Source organism: Gorilla gorilla, chromosome 8 (genome assembly GCF_029281585.2).
Source record: "Gorilla gorilla gorilla isolate KB3781 chromosome 8, NHGRI_mGorGor1-v2.1_pri, whole genome shotgun sequence".
NCBI classification, from domain to species: Eukaryota; Metazoa; Chordata; class Mammalia; order Primates; family Hominidae; genus Gorilla; species Gorilla gorilla.
In genome coordinates, this window is record NC_073232.2 from 25,751,350 (window position 1) to 25,779,066 (window position 27,717).

Sequence of the window (27,717 nt, forward strand, 5' to 3'; positions counted from 1 at the left end):
AATTAGCTTGTTATTTAGATAACTTAGTATGTCACATTACTACAACCAAGTCACTAGAAAAATTACTAAAAACATGAGAATAGGTGAAAATGAGTGAGGTTCTTCATTATATTTACGGGAGGCGGGGGATGGACCATTTATGAGAAAATGGTGAAAGCAAACATTTCCTTGCCCCAGCATTTGATGAATATGATACTGAAAAACAAGCATCCCCCTTTGGCCTGAATGAAGTAAGGGAGGAAAAAATCAAATTAGCAGAAACTAGATGAAATATGACGTGGGGCATCCGTGGTCAAAGTAAAAGCACAGCCTTTTTAATCTCTAGCTGTAATAACTGGAGAACATGAGTCCATTCATAGCACAGAGGTGGTGTCTAGACTAATTACATACATGACGATTCTTTCAGCAAATCATAGTTCTCAATGCCATCTTAATGATTATACATAAAGAATCTTCTCACTCTCACGTAGGAATAATTACACTCTTCAGGACTTTATATGCCAAAATAATAAAAAAAGGTCATTTGTAGTTATAGTGATTAATTACCTTTGTTTTCTGGCCAAAAACACAAGGTGGATAATAATGAACTAATTACATATTACCACAAGAGTCTGATGTTCAAAAGTATACTAATGATAACTGTCTTCACAGATTTTATGGGATTTCCCCCAAAGCAGCTATTAAAGCAGTGAATTACAGTAGTTCCAGGTTATTTAAAAACATAAAGTTTATGAAACAGTAAAGCAAATTCTCATTTAAAAGGTTCTACATGTTCCTCAAGGTAAACATAAAATAGCAAAGTATCTAAGCATCTACCCCAAGAAAGGCCAACATCCTCCAATTATTAGCTTTATAAATAACAATGGTAATGTACTTTTGGTTAATAAACAACAAGTATTACTGGGGACCTGTGCCCCAAAAGCACACGGTCACTCTATGCTATCATGAGCCGCCTCAGGATTCTATAGCCTTAGTCATTTTAGTAAACAAAAATATCCCCTGGCTTAACTCACCGCAACACAATGGTCCTACTCTTTCAGCAGCAATGTGAAAAATCAATTACGTGAAAATTAGAGGAAAAAAGGCATAAGCAAGTGATAAGGTCGATTTCAGAGGATAAAGCCAAACTTGCAAAAATACATGTTCCTGAGCTATAAAAAGTATGTATGCATAACCAAACAAATTTCCTAAAAAGCTGACAAGTATGGATTTCTTCTCCTCTGAGGATATAAAAATTAGTTAATGCCTGAATCTTGTGTTAACTCCCAAAGCATCTTCAGGAGGACGTATGAACTCTGAAATCTTGCAGGAACACCACTTCTAAATTGCACTACAGTTCTGATGTGCGACCCCTCCAGCAAAGCCATACATCAATAAAGAGCTTTAATTGGGGAGCTGGGAGGGAGAAGAAGCACTGAGAGGAAAGGAAATGGCATTCAGTGGCCTGGGGAGGAAGTGACATCCAGCAAAGGGTAAGAAAAGGAAGGGTAGGAAAAATGCCTAGAAAATTCCAAAACACTGGAAAGAGAGAGGAGTAGAATATGAAAAAAAAAACAATTTCAATCCATCAATGGAAAAAAGCAGGCTCAGTGTTATAAAAGGAGTGATCTAGGCTCTTTTATATGAGTACATGCCTTTACTATGTATAATATATATGGATGTATATCTACACATAAGCCTCGATTATTAACATTACAAGGTACATAGTAAGCAAGTCACATTCTATCTTGCACTCTTTTACATGCACACAGAAAAAGCACGTTTTGTCATTAGTTTCTGTCTTCTTTCACAATTAAGAATTAATCTAGGCTGGGTGCAGTGGCTCACACCTGTAATCCCAGCACTTTGAGAGGCCGAGGTGGGTGGATTGCTGGAGCCCAGGAGTTTCAGACCAGCCTGGGCAACAGGGCGAAACTCCACCTCTACAAAAAAATTAGCTTTGCATGGTGGTGCATGCCTGCAGTCCTAGCTACTCCGGAGGCTGAGGTGGGAAGATCACTTGAGCCTGGAGGTTAAGGCTGCAGTGAGCTGAGATTGCACCACTGCACTCCAACCTGGGCAACAACGTGAGACCCTGTCTCAAAAAAAAGAAAAAAAAAAAAAAAAGGAATTAATCCATCAAATCCATCAAGAGGCCACAACTGGACTGCTTCTCTTCCTACCAGACCTTATGTTTAGGGTCACTGCATGAAGAGGGCAGGAAGCGGAGGAAAAGGAAGAGGCCCAGGGCTAGGAAAATCCACCAAATCCAAATGGGAGCTTTGATCATTCCCTTCGAAATAACCAACTATGGCTTTTAACCTTAGGAATTCTCCCGTTCTTCGATTGGAAGGAGTAAGGATCCAGAGCCACAGGAACGCTTCGTCCATGGAGCTCCTACACTGACCTAACGGGACGTCAAGTGCACACACAGATCACTTGCAGAGGCGGCAGGGGACACGGCGGAGCAGCCACTTGGAAGCTGTACAGAAAGCTCTGTCGCCTCCTCATTCTGGTCACTTAACCACTTTACACCTGCCTCCTCCACGTGATACAGAGTGGGGGTTCAACAAATTCACTCTTTTCTCTTTCACTTCCTGCTGAAGTTATTATATAGGTGTTGTTCTTGATGGTCCCACAGGCTGTGGGGTGCCTTGTATTTCTTTCCACACAGTGCTGGTTCAGTTGGATGAAAAGGAGGGCTTCACAGAGAAAGATGAGCATTCATCTCAACTTTCTGAAGGATAAGCCAAATTCAGAGAAAGGGGTAGGAAAATCAGTTTTTTTAAAAAAATCAGGTGACTAGAACAAAGAATAGATAGGCAGGGGAAAAAAGCTAAAGAACCAGCAAAAAATTAGACAAAAGAGGGTTCAGACTGAAAACAGCAAAACGCAAGGTCAATGAGTTTGTTACTGGTTATCAATTGTATTTGAGTGGTTTTGGTCTATGAGGCTGACTGATGAACAGAAAGAAAAATGGAAATGGGAAAGGTATTCCGTTAGAAACAAAAAAACAAACTGCATATGCCCATATGCCCACACACGTTCTGTTCAACCCTGGGAGCTACAGGATTGCAAATTCTTATTTAACAAAACGTAAATTTAAGCAGATTAATAAGATGGCACTTATCAATATTTTTTAAAAAGTCATCAAGAATGAGTTCTGTGATGCATTAAAAATCATCTAAAGTTTTATACAAATCTCCAAGGAGCATCTCCTTTAAGAAATAGCATCATTAGGCCGAGGCAGGCAGATTGCTTGAGGCCAGGAGTTCAAGACCAGCCTGGCCAACATGGTGAAACCCGTCTCTACTAAAAACAAAAACTAGCTGGGCATGGCAGTGCACACCTGTAGTCCCAGCTACTAGGGAGGCTGAGGCAGAAGAATCGCTTGAACTCGGGAGATGGAGGTTGCAGTGAGCCGAAATCATGCCACCGCATTCCAACCTGGGTGACAGAGTGAGATCCTGTCTCAAACAAACAAACAAAAAAATAGCATCCCTATGTCCACACTGCATGCAAACATACTAGTGTTATCTTCATCTGATTCCGGAGTTTCTAAATCTGCACTGCATGGACCTCTAAAGAATTCATGGATGAACACAATGGGATCCACAAGCCTCTGCCGGAATTACAACCATCACGTGCACTTCTCTACGGATCAGGGTTGTAGTTTTCACTCTATTATTTAAAAAGATCAGTGACTTAAGAAAAGTTAAGAAGGCTGGGCACAGGGGCTCACAGTGGCCTGTATTTCTGGTACTTTTGGAGGCCAAGGCAGGAGGACCACTTGAGCCCAGGAGTTTGAGTCCAGCCTGGGCAAATTAGCCAGGCGTGGTGGTGCACATCTATCTAGGAGGCTTGCTTGAGCCCAGGAGTTTCAGGTTACAGTGAGCTAGGATTGTGCCACTGTACTCCAACCTGGGTGATAAAAACACTATCTCTAAAAAATAAAAACATAAAGAAGAGATGCTCTACAAGAATGTATGTACCTAAGTATTGCACCTCTTGGTATATCTCCTCTATCATTCTGCACACATACTCACATGTACACACACATCAAGTGATTTAGGAGAGAGTGCATCAACTGAAAATGTATGTATAATATTTTGCTATTAAATCAATTCTGTTTGATAGACATGCTATCATCAATAGCAATAGAAACCTTTTTCAGGATCAGCCCCGCACATGGGCTAATTATGAGTTGGAAAGTGACAGGCTTACACTCCCCCGTCTTATTTTCTCCACAGCCTGCCACCGTTCTGAAGTTCTCACGATTGGGGTGGTTCCATTTAAAAATATATTGTGGAGGAATTAGCACATTAGCTGGCTTCCGCTTAGCACAAAACAGGACCTCCAGAAAAAGGATTCTAGAACAGGTACATTTTGGTTGGTGGGGCTGACAACAAAAGGAATGGGGGTGGGGGGTGGCCACAGTCTACAAGCTGAGGACAGATAAGATGCCACCGGCAGGACACGTCTTCGACTTCATTCGCTGGCCTTGGCTGCACTGGTTCTGGGTTCCTGGGTCAACAGACCCTCCCATAGCATGATCTCAGGTGCTCACTCACTACAGCCAAAAAATAGCAACACATGCCCAACTGCCAGTGCTTTTTTATGGTAACCTGACTACCAGTACCATCAGATAGATATTGTTTAATTAATAGCTGTTAGACTCAAAGATACTATGCATATTTTTTTAACTCTCATCTTTTAATGATGGCAGAGAACCAAACTGATAAATGTGCAGTAATTAAAAAAAATAAGTTATTGATCAAAGCCTCTGTATTATAGATACATTTACACTCTGTTAAAATGCAAACAGCAAGTTGTTTTGATATTGTCACAAGATAAATTCATGACACAGAGACCATTTATTTTACATATGCCCCCCTCATGGTTTAATTTCATATAAGCCATGCACAAGAACTTTTGCATAAAGCATGACAAATAATCTATGAAGGAGGGAATAACTACAGACTTAAGAACAGCAAGGTCTGAGAAGAGTGGTGAAGGTCGTCCTCAGGAATTCAGTTAATTCTTCTCAATCATCCCAGCAATCTATTATGGCTGCATAAAAAGGTTTCAATGTGTTATGCTTTTTAAAAACTGCTAAATTGTCTTCATTATAATTGGATCTACAAATTTTAAGAATGCAGTATTTTCATGTGAAATATGCGCTTAATTTGTTTATAATATGACTTATGGTAGATAATCAATATATACATCTGCATAAAATTTAAAAGTATTAAGTTCTATGTACTTAGAATATTATCTTTGATAAATAAATTATTGAAACCATCAAAGAAGGTATCTTAGTATTTCTTGTTTGTTATAGTTCTAAATTCATACATAAGCTATAACTAATAGGAAATAGTGTATATTAAAAAAAAAACCCACATTTTGCCATAAAACTTAGGTTTACTACCTGCCTAGCCATTTCCGATGCATTAAATGATGAGATATGGTCACAGTGAAGACCTGAAATTGTAGGCAAAACTGCCAATACCTCAGGAAAAGGTTTTACATGGCAGTTAAAAGTATAAAACTAAACAATTACATTCAGAGACCCACACTTCTGAAAAGTTTTACATAAATGTCGGCTCCTCAATGTTTGCACAGAGCAAAAAGAGATCCTTGGTTATTTCTTGCACAAAATGACGAATGTCTAATCCTCAACACACATGGGTCGCAAAATTAAAAAAAAAAAAACTACTGTCATATTTAAGCCCATCATTCCTTGGCTCTATGATTGTAAAGATGAGATGGCCATCATTTACTGGACATAAGGTCATATTTTTATTTTTTTTAATTCTTTTTTTTTTGAGATAGGGTCTTGCCCTGTCACCCAGGCTGGAGTGCAGTAGTAGCTTGCAATGTTTACGTGTGGGTTTTGCTGTTGGAATAAAATTATTTTTAAAACTTAAGGAAAACTTCACTTAAAAACGTAATGCCCAGAGCTTGTTTTATCACTGCTACAGAATGCAATTCATTTCCTGTTGTACATTCATTTCATATTCTCCCCAACACAATGGAATTGAGCAGTATACGAATCAGCATAAATATGCACAAAATACACATTTTCCTGATTTTTACAGTTATTTTTGAATTAAAATCTGGTTACATAAATACTTCAAACTTTCTTCCACAGATTAAAAAAAAAAATCTCAGATATGCCTAATACAAAATACTATGGAAAGCAGTATAATTCTTTCAATGTAAGGATATTGGAGGAAGAGAAATGTTTCTAATATGAGAAAGTAGCCATAATAAACACTAAAAAATGATACGTGAAACTGAATATTTTCATGGTAGGAGAACAAAAAACACAGCATACCTCCTTCTATAAGGATTTACCTTAAATGTGGTAAAAACTGCACTGTGTAAGCAGCAATAGCAACATGCCCTGTGGTGCAGGGCCGGAGAGCCTGCACAAAATTTATTCTCACAACAAAGTTGGTTTCTAATCTTTAGGTACAAAACCTGGAGGAGACATATGTGTCTCAACAGTGACCTCTAGTGGACAAGTCTTAAAATGGTTGTCCCCAAAAGAAACTCCTTTTTAATAACAAAAAACAAGTAGGAAAGCATTTACAAAGCTCACACTTCCAAAACACCATAAAACCTAGGGATTGGATTAAGGAGCAGACTAAAAAAGACTCAGCTGACAGTGGCTTGAAAGGGAGGGTAACCACAGAGGCCAGGGGCAGGAAGGAAAAGCAAAGAAACACAGGAAGATGACCTTCGGCATTATTGCTGCCTTCCCACGCATCTGAGTGGTCATAACAGTTTCCCTGGCTGCGAGTCCTTTGTGTGCCTGAGTAACACATCACAGCCCATCATTCCTTGGCTCTATGAGTGTAAAGATGAGATGGCCATCATTTATTGGACATAAGGTCATATACCTTTTTTTTTTTTTTTGAAATAGGGTCTTGCCCTGTCACCCGGGCTGGAGTGCAGTAGTACAATCACAGCTCACTGCAGCCTCAAACTCCTGGGTTGAAGTGATCCTCGCACTACAGCCTCCACAGTAGCTGAGATGCCTGGCTCATGTTTTTTTTAAGAGATGGGGTCTTGCTATGTTGCCCAGGCTGAAGGTCATGTATCTTTAGAGCATCACGCTCTACCATGTTTGAAATGAGCACACAACGAGTAAGAAACAGAAGTCTGTGGCGGCCACATCTACTCAAGTCCCTATACCAGTTAATCCCAAAGAAACCATCTGATCCCAATGTTCCCCACTTTCTCTCCAGCCAGCAGTTTCCTCTCTGCCCTTCCCTGTCATTCACATACCTCCTGGGAGCAATGAACACTCGGTTTATACAGGTAATTACTGCGAAGCCACTAAGTGCCCAGTCACAGGCATTCAGGAAGAATATGAAATGATCCCTGCTTCCACAAAAGCTGACCATCTATTTGGAGAGAGAAAAAAAACACAAAGGAAGAGAAGGACAGGGAATGCCATGCTGGAGTTAAAGAGTCTACATGCAAGAGAGTTTGGGGAGGAAAGGCTTCAGATGGGCCAGACCAGCCAGGGGGCCCCCAGGGGAGGATGGGGAGAGGCTGGTAGAGAGGAGGAGGGAGGAGGAGAGGCAGGCAGGAGTAGATCCTGGGCCCAGAGGCAGGGCTACGGGGGGACAGAAGATGATCCATCTTCCTAGAGCAGCAAATGAAGAGGAGAGGCTGGCATGGGATGTGGGGCAGATTAGGGCAGTTTCTGAAAGGCAGAGAGGGACAGTGAGTGCATGAGAGTGAGCCAGCCTTCTGCCAGGTGCGTACTGCATCACAGGCAGGTGCTCAAAGAAAGCATTGTTTCCGAAAGGATCTTTAATCTGAAACTCTTCCCAATGGGCCAGGATGGCTTTGCATTCTGACTCTGCCAATGACTTTGTTGCATTCAAAGTCAGTACCTGCCCATTCATAGCAAAAAGGCAGAAGAAAAAAATTCACTTGCAACTATTCTTCCCATCTCCTTAAACACATCATGCATATATACATATCTAGGAAAGTTGCTACAGACAGATTAAGTCCCCCGCTGACTTCAAAAACCCATCAACACTGCCCCAACCTCCCAGGTTTAAATTCAAATAGTGTCACCATAATAGTCTTGGAGTATTAACAGCAATTAGCTTGACAATACATTAATATTTTTATGAACTGCAGTATTTAAAAGTTCAGGAATTTCTGCTCCCAGATTCTTGAGGAATTTCAGAATCACAGATCCCACTTTCAGCTTCCTCGTCGCCTCACTTTTACTGCCCTGGGTGGACACGTCAAGGCCAAATTTGGCAAGAAAAGGCAAGTCAACCGCGCGCCACACTGTTTCAATAACCCTGTAGATCTTAAGTCAGTGGAGTCAACAGTGTCCCCAAATCAATGTCCCAGTTTGAGTAAACCATTCATTCCTTCCATGAGTACATAAGTGGAAATGTCAGAGAATGGTGTAATTGGCATACTAAGAGAAAAACATGAATACTTTTGCAAGATAAAAGCAGTGCCGGGTGAGGGGGTGGGGGAGTTATCTTTTGAGTCCCTGTGGTTTTAATGTGGCGTTGTCAGCTGGTCCCTATTAAAAACAACAGAAAGTGAAAGACACTGATTACCATAAAAAGTGACAGCAGGGTGTGCCTAGCCACTTACATTTAATGCATATTTATATTTCCATCAAATGGACATATTTACTATAAACACTTGAAAAACCATAGCAAAGTCATTCATTTAAATGCCAGAAAAATAGTAAAGGATGCTAATTTGACCTTACTGAGACAGATCGGGTGTCAGTGACACTACTCAGGATGGCTTGAAACAGAATTTACCAAGACTATTAATTAGAGTTTACTGGATTAGGTCAAGAGTGTCTCAAATGGAGTGAAGAAAAGGAAAAAAAAACTGGCAAGGCAGAAATATAAAGTTTGGATTCTTTCACAGTCAGTCTCCTGAATGGCCAACACAATGTAACTCCACATATAAATATGCCCCTCTAAATTAACCTAATATTATAATGCCTGGAGGAAGAAACTGATCCATTGACTCCTGAGATTTCTATCTTTGTGAAGATGTAAAAAGAAATAAACTACAGTGATCTGAAAGATGTTTTTAAAGAAGAGATCAATGAATGATATAATAGAAATAAAGGTTTTGCTTTCTTCCTGTTGGAGACAGGGTCTATCTCTGTCGTCCAGGCTGCAGAGCAGGGTCGTCATCATGGCTCACTGCAACCTCCACCTACTGGGCTCAGCCTCTTGAGTAGCTGGGACCACAGGTGCTGGACCCACTATGTCCAGCTAATTTTTTGATTTTTGGTAGAGATGGGGATCTCAATATGCTGCCTTGGCTGGTCTCAAACTCCTAGGCTCAAGCAATCCTCCTACCTCAGCCTTCCTAAGTGCTGGGATTACAGGCATCGGTCACTGATCCTGGCCAGTTTTGCTTTCTTGTGTAAATTGGTTTGCACAAGATAAGCAAAACAAGATATCGTTGTTGTAACAATAATAAGCTTAGCAATTAAGAAATACTTGAATAAACTACACAACAGAGCATGTCAGTTATTACTGCTCACAAATCTTGGGGGATTTAGGAATCATGTGGTCCACGCTTCAAAACAAACCACGAATCCCTTCTGAACTGAGAACTGGGTCTCTGTGGACCACGGGACCATTTCCCAGAAAAACAATGGAACCGGCAATAAATTACCTGTTACAAAAATGACCACACATGACTTGTAGGTCTCACTTTTGACTTTTGTGGCCACCACTACTTAAGTGTGACAACTGTGCCGTCACTCTGCCTTTGCCTTACAAATATGCGCTTTGGCTAAAAACGAACTAATCCGCTTGTTTCTTGTGCATGAGGGGACCCTACTGCCACTCTTAATTCTCAATAATCAACAGCTCTGTGACATCGCTTCAAGCTGTATATAATGCACATACACACATAAATTCACGACACAAATCCCTCAACATGACATTCTGCTCAATTTCACTGGACTCGGAAAGCTCCTTCACAAATTCTTGCCACATGATTAGAAAATCATTCAAGTCTGCAAGAAAAATGGCAAGAAAAAGAACTGACAGTCATTAGGAATGGGAAAGGAGCATGGGTCCCTGTCATTAAAATCTTTAAAGCCACAGCTCTACGAAGAAAATGGCCCATCATGCACACAAGATAGTCATATAAAAATAGGCATTCATCCTACTGTATGCTAAGCAGATACGTCTACTGTGGGGCTCTATGGATGCCCAGCAGAATTTTTCTTTTGGGGAAGCCAGACTCAAAAATTTGAAAAATGCAGATATAAAGGTATATCATGTACACAATTTTGCATCTTTTCCTCCATCAAGCAGGGACAGAAAGTGTATTGAACAGCTAAAACTTTTCCTTTTGAGGAGGAAATATAAATGAAAACAAAGAACTCGTTCTAATAATTTCAAGTTTTCAATGCTTTCAAGTAAGTTTTGCTCATGAAATGCTCACCAATGGTCTGGCAGTTCAGGTCAGCATAGCATTTACTATCTCCGAATGGAACCACTTCCAGAGCAACAGTGTCATTTTTTTCTCTTTGGTTTATAAACATGATAAGAAAGAATCTTCAGGCCAGGCGCCACGGGTCACGCCTGTAATCCCAGCACTTTGGGAGGCCAAGGCAGGAGGATCGCTTGAGCCCAGGAGTTCAAGACCAACCCGGGTAACACGGCAAGACCCTGTCTCAAAAAAAAAGAAAAGAATCTTCAAAGTAGAGCTAACTACAAAAGGACAAAATACAGGATGACAATATTCTCATCTTAGTGTCACCAAAGTAAACTAAGGTTTCTGCAAATAATCATTCGTCATTAGTTTCTTCCAAGGAAACAGTAACGGACTCAGCAGTGCCATAGGATTACCTAAATGTCAGAAACTGTAACAAATGAGAAACATCACTTACTTGCTAGCTTGTTATGGCTGAGGACCAGTTGTGTGATATGGGATAAGGTAACTAAAAAGAAAAAAAAAAAAGTCAGTCAGTAAATATATCACTGTATCCGGATTCTACCTGTACTCCTACAAAGCAAACAGCAAAGTTATTTTCACAGGTTGAAGCATTATCGCTCACCAAAATAGAAGCTAGGATTCATGTAACACGATCTGTTCAATGTTAAACCAAAGGAAGAAAAGGCATGCAACTAACGGTGCAATTAGCTCAGCAAGTTAGAGCTAATCACATTAATGTTACAGAATCCAACATGAGGAGGGCCAGTTAGCTCTGCGTGGCGCCCCGGCCTGCTTGCCCAGCCGTTAGTGATCCATTTCAATTATCTGTGCCAGTCAGAAAGGCCAGCCAAGGGGGCAGAGGTGCACAGGGGCCTTACCTTGTGCTAAAAAATTTTAATTATTATTTTTGAAGCCACTTCATCCAAACAGAAACTTTATCTAGCAGAAGGCCGCCAGTGTTATTGCTTCAGCTATGTTCCGTGCCCATCCAGAAATTCTCCCCCATGCTATCAGATGATCAGAGTTAAAACCCTTCACAATTTCTTCTAAACATATTTTGGTTGACATTTCAAAGCACTGATTTGAAATGCAGATTGCTCTCCAGCTTCAAACATTATCATGGCGGTTTAATCTGCTCAGTAAGATTAGGTTTGCTTAAAGAATGGTTTTTCTAACTATAAATAAAGAAAATATATACAGAGCCACAAAAGTAAAATAGAGAAATTATCTGCCCTCTACTCTGGGGTCTAAAACTTTACTGCATGTGTCAGCATTTACACACATATGCATATACACATGTGCGTGTGTCTCTGTGTGCGTGTGTGTCTGTGTGTGTGTGTATGTCTAAATTTTTCCAATTTTTTTTTTTTTTTGAGACAGGGTCTCAATCTGTTGCCCAGGTTGGAGTACAGTGGCACAATGTCAGCTCACTGTAACCTCCACCTCCCAGGTTCAAATGATTCTCCTGCCTCAGCCTCCCGTGTAGCTGAGATCACAGGCGCATGCCACCATGCCCGGCTAATTTTATATTTTTTGTAGAGATGTGGTTCTCGTTATTTTGCCCAGGGTGGTCTCAAACTCCTGGGCTCAAGTAATTCTCCCACCTTAGCCTCCCAAAGTGCTGGGATTACAGGCATCAGCCACTGTATCCAGGCTCCAATATTATTTCTTTAAGAACATTCTATTAATGCAGTAGAGGTTTTTCCTTAAACGGATAAGACAAAAATTTTTCTCAGGAAGAGTCTCGATGTTGGGGCTCAGCACGCTTTGAAAAAAATATGCATCACTTCTACTGACCACAACTTTTGCTTTTTTTTTTTTTTTTTTTGAGACTGAGTCTCATTCTGTTGCCAGTTTGGAATACAGCGGCGCAATCTCAGCTCACTGCAATTTCTGCCTCCCAAGTTCAAGCGATTCTCCTGCCTCAGCCTCCACAGTAGCTAGGACTACAGGTGCGTGCCACCACGCCCAGCTAATTTGTGTATTTTTAGTACAGATGGGGTTTCACCATGTTAGCCAGATGGTATCCATCTCTTGACCTCATGATCTGCCCACCTTGGCCTCCCAAAGTGCTGGGATTACAGGCATGGGCCACTGAGTCCGGCTGCATGTTCTCTTTTTTTTCAAACCATTGCAAACTTATAGAGAAGTTCAAAATGCAATACAAAAACCTGTTTTCCCAGCTTGAGCCACTGAGATTAAGCTGCTGGCCTGATGCCCCATAAAGTCTATGGTATACCTCCTACAAGCAAAAATGTACATAACCACAATACAACCATTAAAACAGTTAACCCAGTACATGAGGACCATCTAATCCTAGCCCCCATTCAAGTTTCTCCAAATGTCCCAATCATTTATTCTAGGGAAGAAATACGATCTGGTTGAGAATTCATGCTGCAGGTAGCTGTCAGGTCTTTGTCGTCTCCTCTAAGCTGAGAATTTCTCTTTCCTTGACTTTCATGACCTTGGCAATTGTGAAGATTGCAGGGGCAATTGTTTTGTATTATGTCCCTCTATGTAGAATTTTTTTTTTTTTTTAACACGACTTGCTCTGTTGCCCAGGCTGGGGTGCAGTGGTGCAATTACAGCTCATTGCAGCCTCAGCGTCCCAGGCTCAAGCAATCCCCCTACCTCAGCCTCCCAAGCAACTGAGACCACAGGCTCACAGCACCATGCTTGCTTGATTTAAATGTTTTTTTGTTTTGTTTTTTTTTTAAGAAATGGGTTCTCACTCTGTTGCCCAGGCTGGAGATTTGTCATTTGTTGATTCTTGATTTATTCATCTGTATTAGTCCATTCTCGCATTGCTATAAAGAAACACCTGAGACTGAGTAATTTATAAGAAAAGAAGTTTATATGGCTTATGGTTCTGCAGGCTGTACAGGAAGCACAGAAGCATCTGATTCTGGGGAGACCTCAGGGAACTCATGGTGGAAGGCAAAGCTGGAGCAGGTATCTTCACATGGGGTATTAGCCTGTTCTCACACTGCTAGTAAAGACATACCTGAAAGTGAGACTGCGTTATTTATAAAGGAAAGAGGTTTAATGGACTCACAGTTCCATATGGCTGGGAAGCCTCATAATCATGGCAGAAGGCAAAGAGGAAGCAAAGGCACATCTTACATGGCAGCAAGTAAGAGAGCGTATGCAGGGGAACTCCCCTTCATAAAACCATTCGATCTCGTGAGACTTATTCACTATAACAAGAACAGCATGGGAAAGTCCCACCCCCATGATTCAGTTACCTACCAGGTCCCTCTCACGACATGTAGGAATTATGGGAGCTATAATTCAAGATGAGATTTGGATGGGGACACAGCCAAACCATACCACGTGGCCAGGGCAGGAGGAAGTAGGGGGTTGGGAGGAGGTACCACACACTCTTAAACAACTAGATCTCATGAGAACTCTATCACTATACAGTACAAAGGTGGTGTGATGGTTAATACTGAGTGTCAACTTGATTGGATTGAAAGATGCAAAGTATTGATCCTAGGTGTTTCTGTGAGGGTGTTGCCAAAGGAGATTAACATTTGAGTCAGTGGGCTGGGAAAGGCAGACCCACCCTTAATTTTGGGTGGGCACCATCTAATCAGCTGCCAGCATGGCCAGGATATAAAGCAGGCAGAAAAAGGTTAAACTGGCTTAGCGTCTGAAAAGGCTAAACTGGCTTAGTCTCCCAGCCTACATCTTTCTCCTGTGCTGGATGCTTGCTGCCCTCGAATGTTGGCCTCCAAGTTCTTCACCTTTGGAACTTGGACCGGCTTTCGTTGCTCCTCAGCTTGCAGATGGCCTATTGCAGGACCTTGTGATCGTGTGAGTTAATACTACTTAATAAACTCATTCACACTCTCTCTCTCTCTCTATATATATACATATATAAATATATATACACACATATATATACACACACACATATATATACGTATATATGCATATATAATATATATATATATCATATTAGTTCTTTCCCTCTAGAGAACCCTAATACAGGATGGATGGTGCTAACCCATTCATGAGAACTTTGCCCCCGTGATCCAGTCACCTCCCACCAGGCCCCACCTCCAACACTGGGGATTACAATTCCACATGACATTTGGTGGGGACACAGATCCAAATCGTATCAGCATCTTTGGCAGGGGTATCGCAGAAACACTGTGCTCTTGTCATGGCACCCTACCTAGGACACACGACTTCCATTTATCCCATTGATAAGGATCTTCACTTTGATCGCTGAAGTTTGCCTGGCCTCTCCATTGTCAATGTCTTGTTTTCCCCTCTTGTAATTAGTAAATTTGGGAAAAGCACGAAGGGTACTTTGACACAATGTCAATATCCTGTTCCTCACCAAACTCTAAGCTTATTGTGTCTTTTGGTCCCCAATCAAGGCAACTTCCCCAACCCCCACAATTGGGATATCTGGCAATGTCTGGAGACATTTTGGATTGTAACAACTGTGGCCACTAGAAAATCTAAAATTTCGTTGGTGACTGGCATTCTTTGTCTGCTGGATGGCACTAGTGTAAAACACTGGTGTAGTGGGTGGAAGCCAGGGATGCTGACACACATCCTACATCACGCAAGGCAGCCCAACCCATGACAAAGAATCGTCCAGTCCAAAAGGTCAACAGCATTGGTGCTGGGAGATCATGGTTTATTTAGTTATACTTGCATGGCTTTGCAGCTTGCTATTTTAGCTGACGGGTTATAATCTATCATTATTATTTACAGTGATGGTTAAATTGCCCCTGATTTGGCCAGTATGAGTCCATCCTAGCTGGCTTATTAGTCCTTTCGACACATGCCCTCATTCTTGCAGCACTTTCTTGCCTTCTGACACAAGATATTCAGGTTCATCTTGTATTTTTTCTGCCACAGCCCTGGAATCAGCCATTTATCCCATGATCTCTGGTTCCTTTTTGTGGGAAATAATATTTATAAGCCAAAATTCAGGCACTAGATGTGCTCATTACTTTGGGGTGGGGGGGAGTTAGGTACCCTCGGCCCCTCTCAGTGGTCAGAGCTAGGGAATAACACACTCCTAACACCTATACTGATTTCACTGTCTACTTCTATTTTTAAACACCCTACGTTCACCCCTATCTACTCAATTCCAATACATCTCAGGGCTCATTCTAGTTTTCTCCCTTCCCGTATTTGTAATTCTCTCCTCTAATGACGAGAACTCCGCTTCCTTGGCCTTTAAACCGTTTACTTATTTAATAAATGCCCCTATATAGAGCTACATAAAATGGTTATCTTACAGTGAAACCGGGACAGCTCTGTGCTCATCTGCAAGGACACCTGGAAGTTTGGTACTGATTCTTAATCAAGATAAGGAGGAGTGGGCCAGCTTAAAGTTAAAAACGCCCCTGGTGGTCCCCAGAGCCACCTTGCTTAGACCATTCAGGGAGGGGCAGATCGGATCGATGCCTTACACCTGGACACAGGGCCTGGGTTGGCTTGGTGACTGGCCAAGCACAGAAGACAGTGCTTGATGTTTCTGCCCAGGCTCTCCTGACACCAAGATTCCTTGGACACATGTTGATGGTTCATAATCTGGAGAAAAAATGTGCCCTTTGGAGCCACACCAGTGAGTCTCTTGGGTCACTGATGCTGCCTTGTGCTTTCTTCCTACAGCTGAACCACCTCTTGTGCTTTTATTAAGTCTTCACGTGAGCAGGTGCTGTGGAATCTTGCCAGCCCTTTCAATTATCCAACACGTGCTCCACTATGTAGAGCAACCAATCTCCCCATCACCCCTTCCTCCTCACTCTGCCCTGATACTAAACTCCATGCCAGGCCACCTCCACCAGGACGCCCTCCTCACTCTGCCTGGGCCCTGACTTGCCCAACCCACATGGCTGCTCTCCTCACCAAGGCGCCAATGCTCCCCCGCAGGCCACCCCTGAACGCCTCTGTTTTCCTGTCCCACTGATATGCTTAGGCTGCGTCCTCGCCCAAATCTCACCTTGAATTTTAATAATCCCCACATGTCAAGGGCGGGGCCAGATGGAGATAACTGAATCATGGGGGGCAGTTTCCCCATACTGTTCGCGTGACAGTAAATAAGTCTCACGGGATCTGATGGTTATATAAATGGGAGTTCCCCTGCACACGCTCTCTTACCTGCGCCCATGTAAGTTGTCCCTTTGCTCTTCCTTCATCTCCTGCCATCATTGTGAGGCCTCTCCAGCCATGTGGAAATGTGAGTCCATTAAACCTCTCTCTTTATAAATTACACAGTCTTGGTATGTCTTTATTAGCAGTGTGAAAACAAACTAATACACCCAGTTAATGGCTTTAGGACCGAATTGTTACAGAATGGGACAGAGAGAGGCCAAGGGGAAGAAGAAAAGCATTTTTGTGGCTTTTAAACAGAATCCTGATAGTGGTTTCCCACATCATGGTTAAGATTTTATACGCTGCAGAAATCTCACACATTTTTATTTCTTTGAGTTCAGATTTTTCTGTCCACCAGACAAAGCATTGCTCTATCCCTGAGATGTATAGTCTGACATGAAAAAAATCTCCCCAGAAATCCCTGATAACAAACAAGATTATTAAATAGATTCATAGATGTATCAGTTAAGACTATGCTCAGCTTCATGTAAGAGCAAACCACACTCAACAGGAGTTACACAAAACGGGAGTTTCTCTCATAGGCAGTCCAGAGGCCCCTGGTTTCCTGTTACCAAGCCATCCCCCATGCATGGCTCCCACCTTGCTAGGGACTGTACATTTGAAAATTTTCCCCAAAAATTTCATATACGGAAGCCCTAATCCCCAGTGTATGGTATTGGGAGGCGGGGCCTTTGGGAGGTGATTAGGTCATGAGGGTGGAGCCTTCATGAATGAGGTTAGTGCCTTCATGAGAGGAGACATGCGAGACACGATCTCTTCCTCCACTGGGTGAGGATACAAGAAGGTGGCCTTCCACAAACCAGTAAGAGAGCCCTCACCGGACACAGTGCATCCGTCAGTACCTTGATCTTGGATTTTTCCAGGCTTCAAAACCACGAATAAAAAACTTCTGTTGTTTAAGTTACCCAGTCTATAGTATTATTGTTATAACGGCCAGAGCTGACTAAAACACACCTCAAGGTCCAAGATGACGGCCTGAGCTCAGCCATCACATCTACATTCCTCTCAGGAAAAAGGAAAGGATAAAGAAGGCTTCCTCCTTCAGGACACTTCCAAGAAGTTGTACAAGGTATTTCCACTTATAAGCAATTAATCAAAATTCAGTAACACAGTGATGCCTAGCTACAAGGCTGGCTTCTGGGTGACCACGTGCCAGCTAAAAATTAGGGGTTTTATGACCAAGAAAGATGGGTGAGCTGAAACTGGCAGACAATTAGCAGTGTCTCACACCTGCAGACCATCCATCTGAGAGTCACTGAAGTCAAAAGAAAACTGAAGGTACTCCTATCTTCCCTTAATTTCTCCGAAAATAGCACAAGCAACTAATTAGCGAGGAAAAAAAAATGTTGCTCTTCTCAAAAAAGTGCAAAGTTCACAAGCTCAGGTTCACAAGGACAGATTTAATGAGGGAAAACTGGTTCTTTTCAGTCATTTCATTGTGTCCTTTCAACAAACACTTAGCAGGAGAGAAACTAAAAAAGTTTAAAAGTTGTGTTTTCTTTTTTTTTTCTTTAATGGAGAAGAGAAATTCAGTAGTTGCTTCACCCGATCACACCACTAGAATGTATTTTTCTTTCTCACTCTTGCCACAGGGCCACATGCTAAAGTAGGTAAGAGGAAGAAAAACAAGAGCAGAAAAGAAAAAGTTAATAAAAGATCTTTGAGAAAAATATTTAGGGCAACAAAGGACTCCAGGTCGGGTCTGCAGGGAAGGCAGTTAAGCTGAAAGAATCAACAGACCCCCACAAAGCCCGGACAGGCAAAGACCAAGTGGAGACAGACGTATTTATACAACCAGTCACTCCTTTCCACTCGGGAATGGTGAGGTCACTGTGAGTCTTGTATGGAAACTGCACTGTTAGAAAAGAAGGGAGAAAAGGTCTACCAAAATAGAATGGGTTATTTAAAAGTACAAAAGCTGCCCCCGTTGAACGTGTCGGGAAAATGGGAGCAGGGTGTACCACTGACCCGCTACTGGTGCCTTGCTGACCGTAATCACACCTGGTAGATTTTCTGCTGTGTTGATAACATCCTCTAATGCTCCTGCTAACCAGACACCATTCAGAATGAGCTCCCCCAAAGCAGTGAGAACAAACTGTTATTAAAATTCCTAAAGCAATATTCAACTATGCTTTGCCCGGGCATTTTCAGAGCAGAATACATTTCAAAATTCAACTCAGTAACTAAGAAAACGTGTTGACGTGCACAGTTAAATACTACAGTGCCTTGGTTATCATTCTACTCTAGCCTCTATAGGAATGTTATTTAGGTGAACGCTGGATCTGGCCAAAATGAACAGAGGGAAGCAAAATCATTGGGAGGGAAGCATTTGTGGGGTGTGGGGGCAGGGTGAGGTTGCTGGCACTGTCCCTGTGATTTATGATTTTTTTATTCTTGAGCCAGGAAGGGAATCAGCAGGAAAATGCTCAAAAGGAACTAGTTGGTTCAATAATTTCAAAAGAAAGACAATCAAGGACTCACGCAGGCACTTATTGACTGGATATTTACTGATCACACTCAGAGCGCCGGCCGTCTCTACCTTGGAGATTCTCTTAGAGGCAGCTTCGACCACACATCCTGATTAGCCTGGAATGGTCTTGGATTATACCAGCTGTCCCTCTAAAAAATGTCCCGGTTTGGAGGATAAGCTACACGACCACCCAACTTACGGAACAGAGAATATGGACCAACCACCTAACACGCTAGGTATAAAAGAATCATGGACACTGAGAGCTGGATTTACAAAGACAATGGCAGTTCAGAAAGAGATGTTACTTATCGTAGGATGACAAACTGAGAAATGCTTTAGGGTAGAGAGTACACCATGCACCCAGGGGACCTATACAACTCATGGGTGATGGAATCAATCCCAGGCTTATCTGAGCACAGAGATGAAAAACAGGGAAGGCATATGATAGGGTCTGGCTCTGTGTCCCCTCCTAAATTTCATGTTGAATTGTAATCGTTTGTGTTGAGGGAGGGACCTGGTGGGAAGTGACTGGATCATGGGGGTGGATTCCCCCTTGCTTTTCTCATGATGGTGAGTGAGTTCTCACCAGATCTGGTTGTTTGAAAGTGTGTTAGCACCTCCCTATTTGTCCTCTCTTTCTCCTGCTCCCATCACGAAGATGTGATTTCTTCCCCTTCGCCTTCCACCATGATTATAAGTTTTCTGAAGCCTCCCAGCCATGCTTCCAAGTACAGCCTGTGGAACTGTGAGCCAATTAAACCTCTTTTCTTCAGAAACTACCCAGCCTCAAGTAGTTCTTTATAGCAGTGTGAGAACATACTAATACAGGATATAACATGGAAGGAGTGGTCAGTATTTTAATGGAGTAAATTCAGAAAAATCAAAGAACTAGCTGGAGTGCAGTGGCATGATCTTGGCTCACTGTAACCTCCACCTCCCAGGTTCAAGCAATTCTCATGCCACATCCTCCTGAGTAGCTGGAGTTACAAGCGTGCACCACCATACCCAGCTAATTTTTCTATTTTTAGTAGAGACAGGGTTTCACCATGTTGGCCAGGCTGGTCTCGAACTCCTGACCTCAGGTGATTCACCTGACTTGGTCTCCCAAAGTGCTGTGATTACAGGCGTGAGCCACCTGTCAAAAAAAAAAAAAAAAATCAAAAAACTGGGCAGATGTGGTGGCTCATGCCTGTAATCCCAGCACTTTCGGAGGCCGAGGTGGGCAGACTGCCTGAGCTCAGGAGTTCAGGATTTCAGGACATAGTGAAATCCCGTCTCTACTGAAGTACAAAAAATTAGTTGGGCATGGTGGTGCATACCTGTAGTCCCAGCTACTCGAGGCAGAAGAATTGCTTGAAACCAGGAGGCAGAGGTTGCAGTGACCGACATCACACCACTGCACTCCAGCCTGGGTGACAGAGCGAGACTCCGTCTCAAAAAAACAAAAAAAAATAAAAAAAAAGAAAAATCGAAAAACTGAAACTCCTAGAGAAAGAATCATTATGTCTAGATAACTCATGGAAGCAGGTATCAGTATTTGAAATAGGTCCCGCTTTTTCCTCTTCTTCAGGATAAAGTAGACAATACAAGGAAGAAAAAATAAGCAGGATACAATCCACAGCCCTGTAAGATGACATTACAGACTCGTTCCCAAGGTGGCCCAACTTATCACAAAGATGTGGAACTCTGGAACTTGTCTCCATAGTTTTCAATCTGGCAAACTAGGAAGCAAATGATTCCTTTAGTAGAACTTCAGAGATGGGAAAAAGTTCTAGTGTCACAGAATGGCACTTACATCCAGACAGATGAGGGCGAACAAAGCCAGGATGAGACACGGGAAATGAGGCCTGAAAACACACAAAATGATACGGAACTTGGAAGTTTCTAAGATCTTCTCATGGGTGAGCATTGGCCATCTTGGACTCTAAATGAAAGGTTCTGTAACTTTGGTCATAAAAACTAGACTGCAATCACCAGTTCAGCTCACAGACTGTGCATTCTGAATGGAAGCCACTAAAAAGGCCTTTGCTATCTGCAAAGGATTCATCACTTTTTTGTTTGTTTTGAAACAGAGTCTCACTGTCTCAGGCTGGAGTGCAGTGGCACAGTCTCGGCTCACTACAACCTCCGCCTCCCGAGTTCAAATGATTCTCCTGCCTCAGCCTCCCGAGTAGCTGAGACTACAAGCACGCACCACCACAACTGGCTAATTTTTGTATTTTTAATAGAGACGGGGTTTCATTATGTTGGCCAAGCTGGTCTCGAACTCCCGACCTCATGATCCACCTGCCTCAGCCTCCCAAAGTGCTGGGATTACAGGTATGAACCACCGCGCCCGGCCAGGGCTTTTTCACACCTCTTGTGGTTTCAAATGTAACATGCTAGAAGAACCACCATACCTTCTAGAATATTCAAAGGAGTCCGCCTTGTTTTAGCACTGCAGGCTGCACTATTCCAATTCTCCAAGATTCTACGAATTGCACTGTAGACAGAACCCTCGGCAGTGGTGCACAGAGACAGCCACGTTAATGCAAATCATCCCAGAGTTCTAGACCCCAAAGAAGTAACTGGATCTTTACATGTAGCACGGTGTAAATGGCTTTTCCATTTTGGTTCCCTGGTGGACTAGAAACAGCCACAGCTTTAAATAACCCTCATCAGAGGCTCCACAGGAATGTGGAAGCTGGCCAGATGTCAGCACTGGTCAGCAATGCTGACCAACTTGAGCTCTGCATCTCCGTAATGCTGCTTAAAACGCCTGCCCATGCCACATGGCTGAAGTTATTTCACCCTTGGTAGCAGGACACAGATTCAGGATCTACTTACGTATGCAGGTTCTGACAATGTATTAAAATGAAGACAGACAATAAAATATTTGATATCAATAAATAATAAAACTATCATATTCACCAACACACCCAGAATCATAAAAAGCTTTCTTCTGAATTTTGTTCATAAGCTAAAACTTTTAAAATATCACTGTGGGATGAAAGCTTTTCCTTATTTCACAACTAATTAGTGTGCAGGTTTACTGAAACTCTTCAGTAGTAAGTTTGCAAAATACTTGAGATTTTGAATACTTGACTGAATTCTACTATTTATAGATAAAGGGTCTATCAATCACAATTAAGTCCTCTCTCAATCAATGACAAAACAATTGAACATAAATGACAACTGAAAAAAAAGATGGCCCCTGTTTCTACACATAATAGCAGCAAATTCACCTATCTTGAGAACCCCCCATGAGCTGGTCACTAATTGGGGTCTATGAGTCCATTAGGACATTAAGGAGAAAGAAGACAGACAGACCCAAGACACTGGTATTTAAATTATGGAGCCCACATCATTCCTGTCCAAACACATAGTTTTTGCTCCAGGAAAAAATACACAGAAAAACTATTTCTGAAGATGCCTGAGAGAATTAAAGAGAAAAATATAGTAAGCCACCTAAGATATGCAGTCACTGGACAGTATTAACAAAACTTGGTGAGCTACAACTACTCTGCAAGCCACTGTACTTCTTTGGTGGGACAGGGATAGAATATGAGTGAGATGCAGCTGCTGCCCTCAATGAGCTTCCTCTGCAATAAGGAGATGAAATAAAACACTAGGATGCAATACAGAAAGTGATGGTGAATGTTATTTGTCAACTTGACTGGGCTACGAGATACCCAGATAGCTGGTAAAATGTTCTTTTCCAGGGTCTGTGAGGGTGTTTCCAGAAGAGATTAGCATTTGAATCAGGGGACTGAGTAAAGAAGACCTACCCTTGCCAGTGCAGGTGAGCAATAACCAATTCATTGAGCGCCTCAGTAGAATAAGAAGGCAGAGGAAGGGAGAATTCGTGAAGATCCATCTTCTCCTGCCCTCAGACATCAGAGTTCCTGGTTCCTGGGCCTTCAGATTCTGGGATTTGCATCACTGACACGCACCCCTCCTATGACTCTCCAGCCTTTGGCCTTGCACTAAATTACATTACCAACTGTCCAGGTTCTCCAGCTTGCAGACAGCACATCATGGGACTTCTTAGCCTCCATAATCACCTGGGCCAATTTCCATAATAAATGTCCATATATATATTGCCTATGGATTCTGTTTCTCTGGAGAACTCTGACAGGCAGACTTGTACCATAAAAGTAGTAAGCTTGCTTTGAAACTCCCATTAAAAGGGAAGTGCCTGAAATTTTTTTTAGGGTTAATAAAACCTTCAAGGACCAGAGACCATTTTATTTTATTTCTAACTACCTTCCTCCTCTGTCTCTTCTTTTTTCTTTTTGGCTTGTTTGTATTGACTAATTTTTCTAGCATAAACTATTTTATTTGTGTAACACAAAATATATGTAGTTTTAGAAATCATGGTTGTAGAACGTTGGAGCCAAAGGAACTCTAGAAATCAAAGAACTTAAGCTCCTCAATTTACAGATAAGAAAACAGTGGGCCAGAGAAGTAAAGGTATTCTAAGATTCCACGGGCCAGCAGAATCAGAACAGAGTACAATCAAGGTTTCCAGATTCTAAATCTTGAGCTTCTTCTTTGCAAACTGGAAAATTATTATTGACACCTGGATGGAATGTCCTTTATGACAGCAATTCCAACCATAATAAAAATAATATAGACCTGAACGGAAAATTCCTTCCTATCTAGAATAAAATATGACACAAAAGCAAAGCAAAGAATGCACAGTTCCTAGCAGGTGAGACCTGCCCTGTCATCCCATGAGATCCTGAGAAAAATCACTGGATTGTTCTGGAGCACAAATTCCTCATCTTTAAAATGAAACAAATAAAAGAGAGAAAAAAGATTATTTATGTAATGACCACTACATCACTGTGTTGTGCTGAGCACTTACATATGTGTTCACTAGAATCAAAAATGTTAAAACAGTCCCAGCGCGGTGGCTCATGCTTGTATTTCCAGCACTTCGGGAGGCCGGGGCAGACAGATCACCTGAGGTCAGGAGTTCGAGACCAGCCTGGCCAACATGGTGAAGCCCCATCTCTACTAAAAATACAAAAATTAGCCAAGTGTGATGGTGGGTGCCTGTAATCCCAGCTACTGGGGAGGCTGAGGCAGGAGAATTGCTTGAACCCAGGAAGCAGTGGTTGCAGTGAGCCAAGATCGCGCCACTGCACCCAAGCCTGGGCGACAGAGTGAGACTCCATCTCAAAAAAAAAATAAAATAAAATAAATAAATAAATAAATAAAAATAAGGTAATAACAAACAACAATAGCTAATGCTTACCAAATGCTTAAAACATGACTGGCACAGTTCTAAGAACTTTATCAACTCATTTATTTCTCACGATAACCCTACAAGGCAATAGTAGTCTCTTCTTCCCTCTCAATTTTAGATGAGAAAAATGAGACACAAGAGGTTATGTAACTTGCCTGTGATTTCAGAACTAGTAAGCAGAGAGAACCCCCTAAAAGCTGTTTCCAAACAAGAAGCTGATTAATTCTGATACTGTCTTACTGACTAAACAAATATGCCACCGGTTGCATCCACAATTTGCCAACTGCATGGCATTTTATGATGTTCAAAAGACAAGAAGGAGTTTAAGTACATAGGTTATTTTTTTGCCAAAGTTAAGACATGAGTGGTATTAACTGTGCACACTTTGCATTTCAGAAAATCGGGTGTATCTTCAAGCCCCGGGACCCCTAAACAAGCCGCCCAGGTGAGGCGCCGGCACCCTCTTCCCAGGGGCTGATGTCAGATGTTTCTCTATGACTCTCCATTCTCCCCTTGAGCAGCAGCTCTCTGCGTCTGCCTCAACCTTCCCCCATACTTCTCACCTGAACCTGGCCCCACATTTCCCTGGGAAAAGTAAACCTTCTTTCCAAGCAGGAGGAGCTGGAATCCTAAACCTGCTGCCTGTACAAAAGCCACATGACTCTTGGAGCTCTAAGAGTTCTAAGTCCCTCAACAGTCACTAAATATTAGAAGACCATGGTGTGCCACCTGCTCTTACCCGAAGGCAAAACATGATTTGGTCTCGTAGGCAACTCAACCATTATTTGTAACCTTGGATTTTGATTCTCTCCCCACATGTCATCCCTTATCCTGGCCTCCAAGTGTTGCCTTCTCCAATCCTATAACCAGTCACCTAGATTGACACTGATCATCAATCAGCCCCTAAGTCAAACTTAGGTCTGTTTCTTCTGATCTGCTCCAGGGCCTCGCTAGGTCTTCACTGTGTGTGATGTCTTTTCTCCCAGTCCTGCTCCAGTCCATTCCCTCTGCCTTTCTCTCAACACTGCAAACAAATCTGCCATCAATGACACCCACAAACCCTCACCCTCTTGTTCTTTCCTCACCCCAAAGGCCCATTAGACTCTTCACCCCTAAATCCCCCTCTTATCAGAGCTCCCACAATGGCAGCTTCAAAACAGACTATGCCTCAGCTCAACAAGTATGAAATTGTCAAACTGTTCATCACAATGATCATTTTTTGAGTACCTGGTCTGCATCAGATACTACATACACATTATCCTTCATTTGAGGAGAAGCTTATTTTTCCCACTGTACCACAGAGGGAAAAGTGTAGGTGCAGGAAACGTGGAGGCAGCATGGCAGATTTTAGGAATCCTGAAACCCTACATCAAAATAGAGAAACTAGGCAGCAAGAAAAAATTCAAGGACACAATTTACAACAAAACTAGGTTATAAAGTGTCCCCACAAAGAACTCTGAAATACAAGTAGATGAGGACAAGCTACCAGTAACTCAAAGATTGGCATGATATCAGCATGCATGTGATGAAAGCAGAGAGAACCCAAGGAGCAACTAACAAACTTGACAACTGAGAACCCCCGAATAGCTAAACAAATTCACCAGAAAGCCCAGAAGACCTCTGTGAGAATAGCAGCTGAAATTAGGAAGGGTTTGCCCATTCCAACAGCAGGGCCTGCAGTAGGGTCTGATGGACTAGGACAAGTCTAGGCCCTGTGACCTGGAAACTGACCACCTAGGGCTCCCTTGCAGGACAGGGCCTAGAATCAAAGCTAGATAAGACAGAAATAATAGAGACCAATGATAGAGGCACACTGCCTATAGGGTAGCCCTACTCCACAAGGAGAAGTAAAAATAAAACACTTTTAAAAAGAGAGAGAAAAAGAGACCAAGGATAGAGAAGATCCAGATAAAAGTGGGCAGAAGGACTGAACCAAGTCATCTGAAAGCAAGCCACTGTATTTCTGAAAACTACATAAAATCAACCAGAGGACAGAGCTCTGTAAAGTTAGAAAAGCTATCTAGAACTAAGCCTTCCTCTGAAAGTTTAGGACAATTAATTTCATTTAAAAATGAGCAACATAAAAAATATTGGGAGCAAATCCCATAACGTTATTATGGAATAAAAGGAAAAAGAAAGTGTAGAAGAACATCATTGACCATGAAAACTCACTAACCAAAAAGATGCCCAGAAAACAGGGCAAAACTATAATTGACTATTTCAAAACAAGGTAAAAAGACATTACAACAATGATACATGACATAAAACAGAAACATAAATCTGATTTCCAAAAATTCAGCAATAAAGGGACAAACCTTAAGAAAAAAATTAGAAACAAAAAAAATTATTTCACAAATGAAAGCTAAATTCAAAGACATATAAGAGCAAATAAACACAATACGTAATACTTTACAAGAAACAGAAGTTAAAGTGGAGATTTCTTCTTTTTTTTTTTTTTTTGAGATGGAATCTCACTCTGTTGCCCAGACTGGAGTGGAGCGGTGCAATCTCGGCTCACTGTAACCTCCGCCTCTCGGGTTCAAGCGATTCTCCTGCCTCAGCCTCCAGAGTAGCTGGGATTATAGGTGTCCACCACCACGCCAGGCTAATTCTTGTATTTTTAGTAGCGACGGGGTTTTACCATGTTGGCCAGGCTGGTCTCGAACTCCTGACCTCACCTGATATGCCTGCCTCCGCCTCCCAAAGTGCTGGGATTACAGGCATAAGGGATTTCTTTTAAAACAAAGAAATGAAGCAAGAACAGGGATCTGGGCGAAAGTGACAAATATTAAAGATGGGCAAAAAGATCAACATACAGACCCCAGAAAACCATAAAGAAGAACATAAGGAAAGAGCTCATAGACTAAAAATCACAATAAAAATACTTTCTTGAAATAAAAGGTATTTAAAAGTTTTGATATGGTTAGGCTGTGTGTTCCCACCCAAATCTCATCTTGAACTGTAATCCTCATAATCTTCCTATGTCAAGGGAGAGACCAGGTGGAGGTAACTGAATCATGGGGGTGGTTTCCCGCATACTGTCCCCTCGATAGTGGGTTCTCATGAGATCTGATGGTTTTATAAGGGGCTCTTCCCCCTTCGCTCAGCACTTCTCCTTCCTACTGCCTTGTGAAAAAGGCACCTTGCTTTCCCTTCCGCCATGATTGTAAGTTTCCTGAGGCCTCCCCAACTATGCTGAATGGTGAGTCAATTAAACCTCTTTCCTTCATAAATTACCCATCTTGAGCAGTTCTTTATAGCAGTATGAAAACAGACTAATACAATTTTCAAACTTTAAAGAGCATACTACATACCTGGGAAATAATCAGACCAGAATGACCTACGCCCTACACCAAGTCATGCTCCAGTAAAATTACAGGAAATAAAATTGTATCACCAGACTTTCAGACAATGCTTTATGCCA

The 27,717-nt window shown here is 42.0% G+C and overlaps 1 protein-coding gene across 2 annotated transcripts in view; it reads right to left on the minus strand.

Annotated features, from left to right (window-relative positions):
- The window catches only part of RSU1 (Ras suppressor protein 1), a 226,388-nt gene that overhangs the window by 179,965 nt on the left and 18,706 nt on the right, over window positions 1–27,717 (minus strand). Inside the window, exon 3 of one of the 2 annotated variants that reach the window (XM_004049102.4) lies at window positions 10,901–10,951. The exons of the other annotated variant lie outside the window; for it this stretch is intronic. Coding sequence (XP_004049150.1) covers window positions 10,901–10,951 — 51 coding nt within the window. The remainder of the gene's footprint in view (window positions 1–10,900; window positions 10,952–27,717) is intronic. 2 annotated transcript variants of the gene reach the window in all.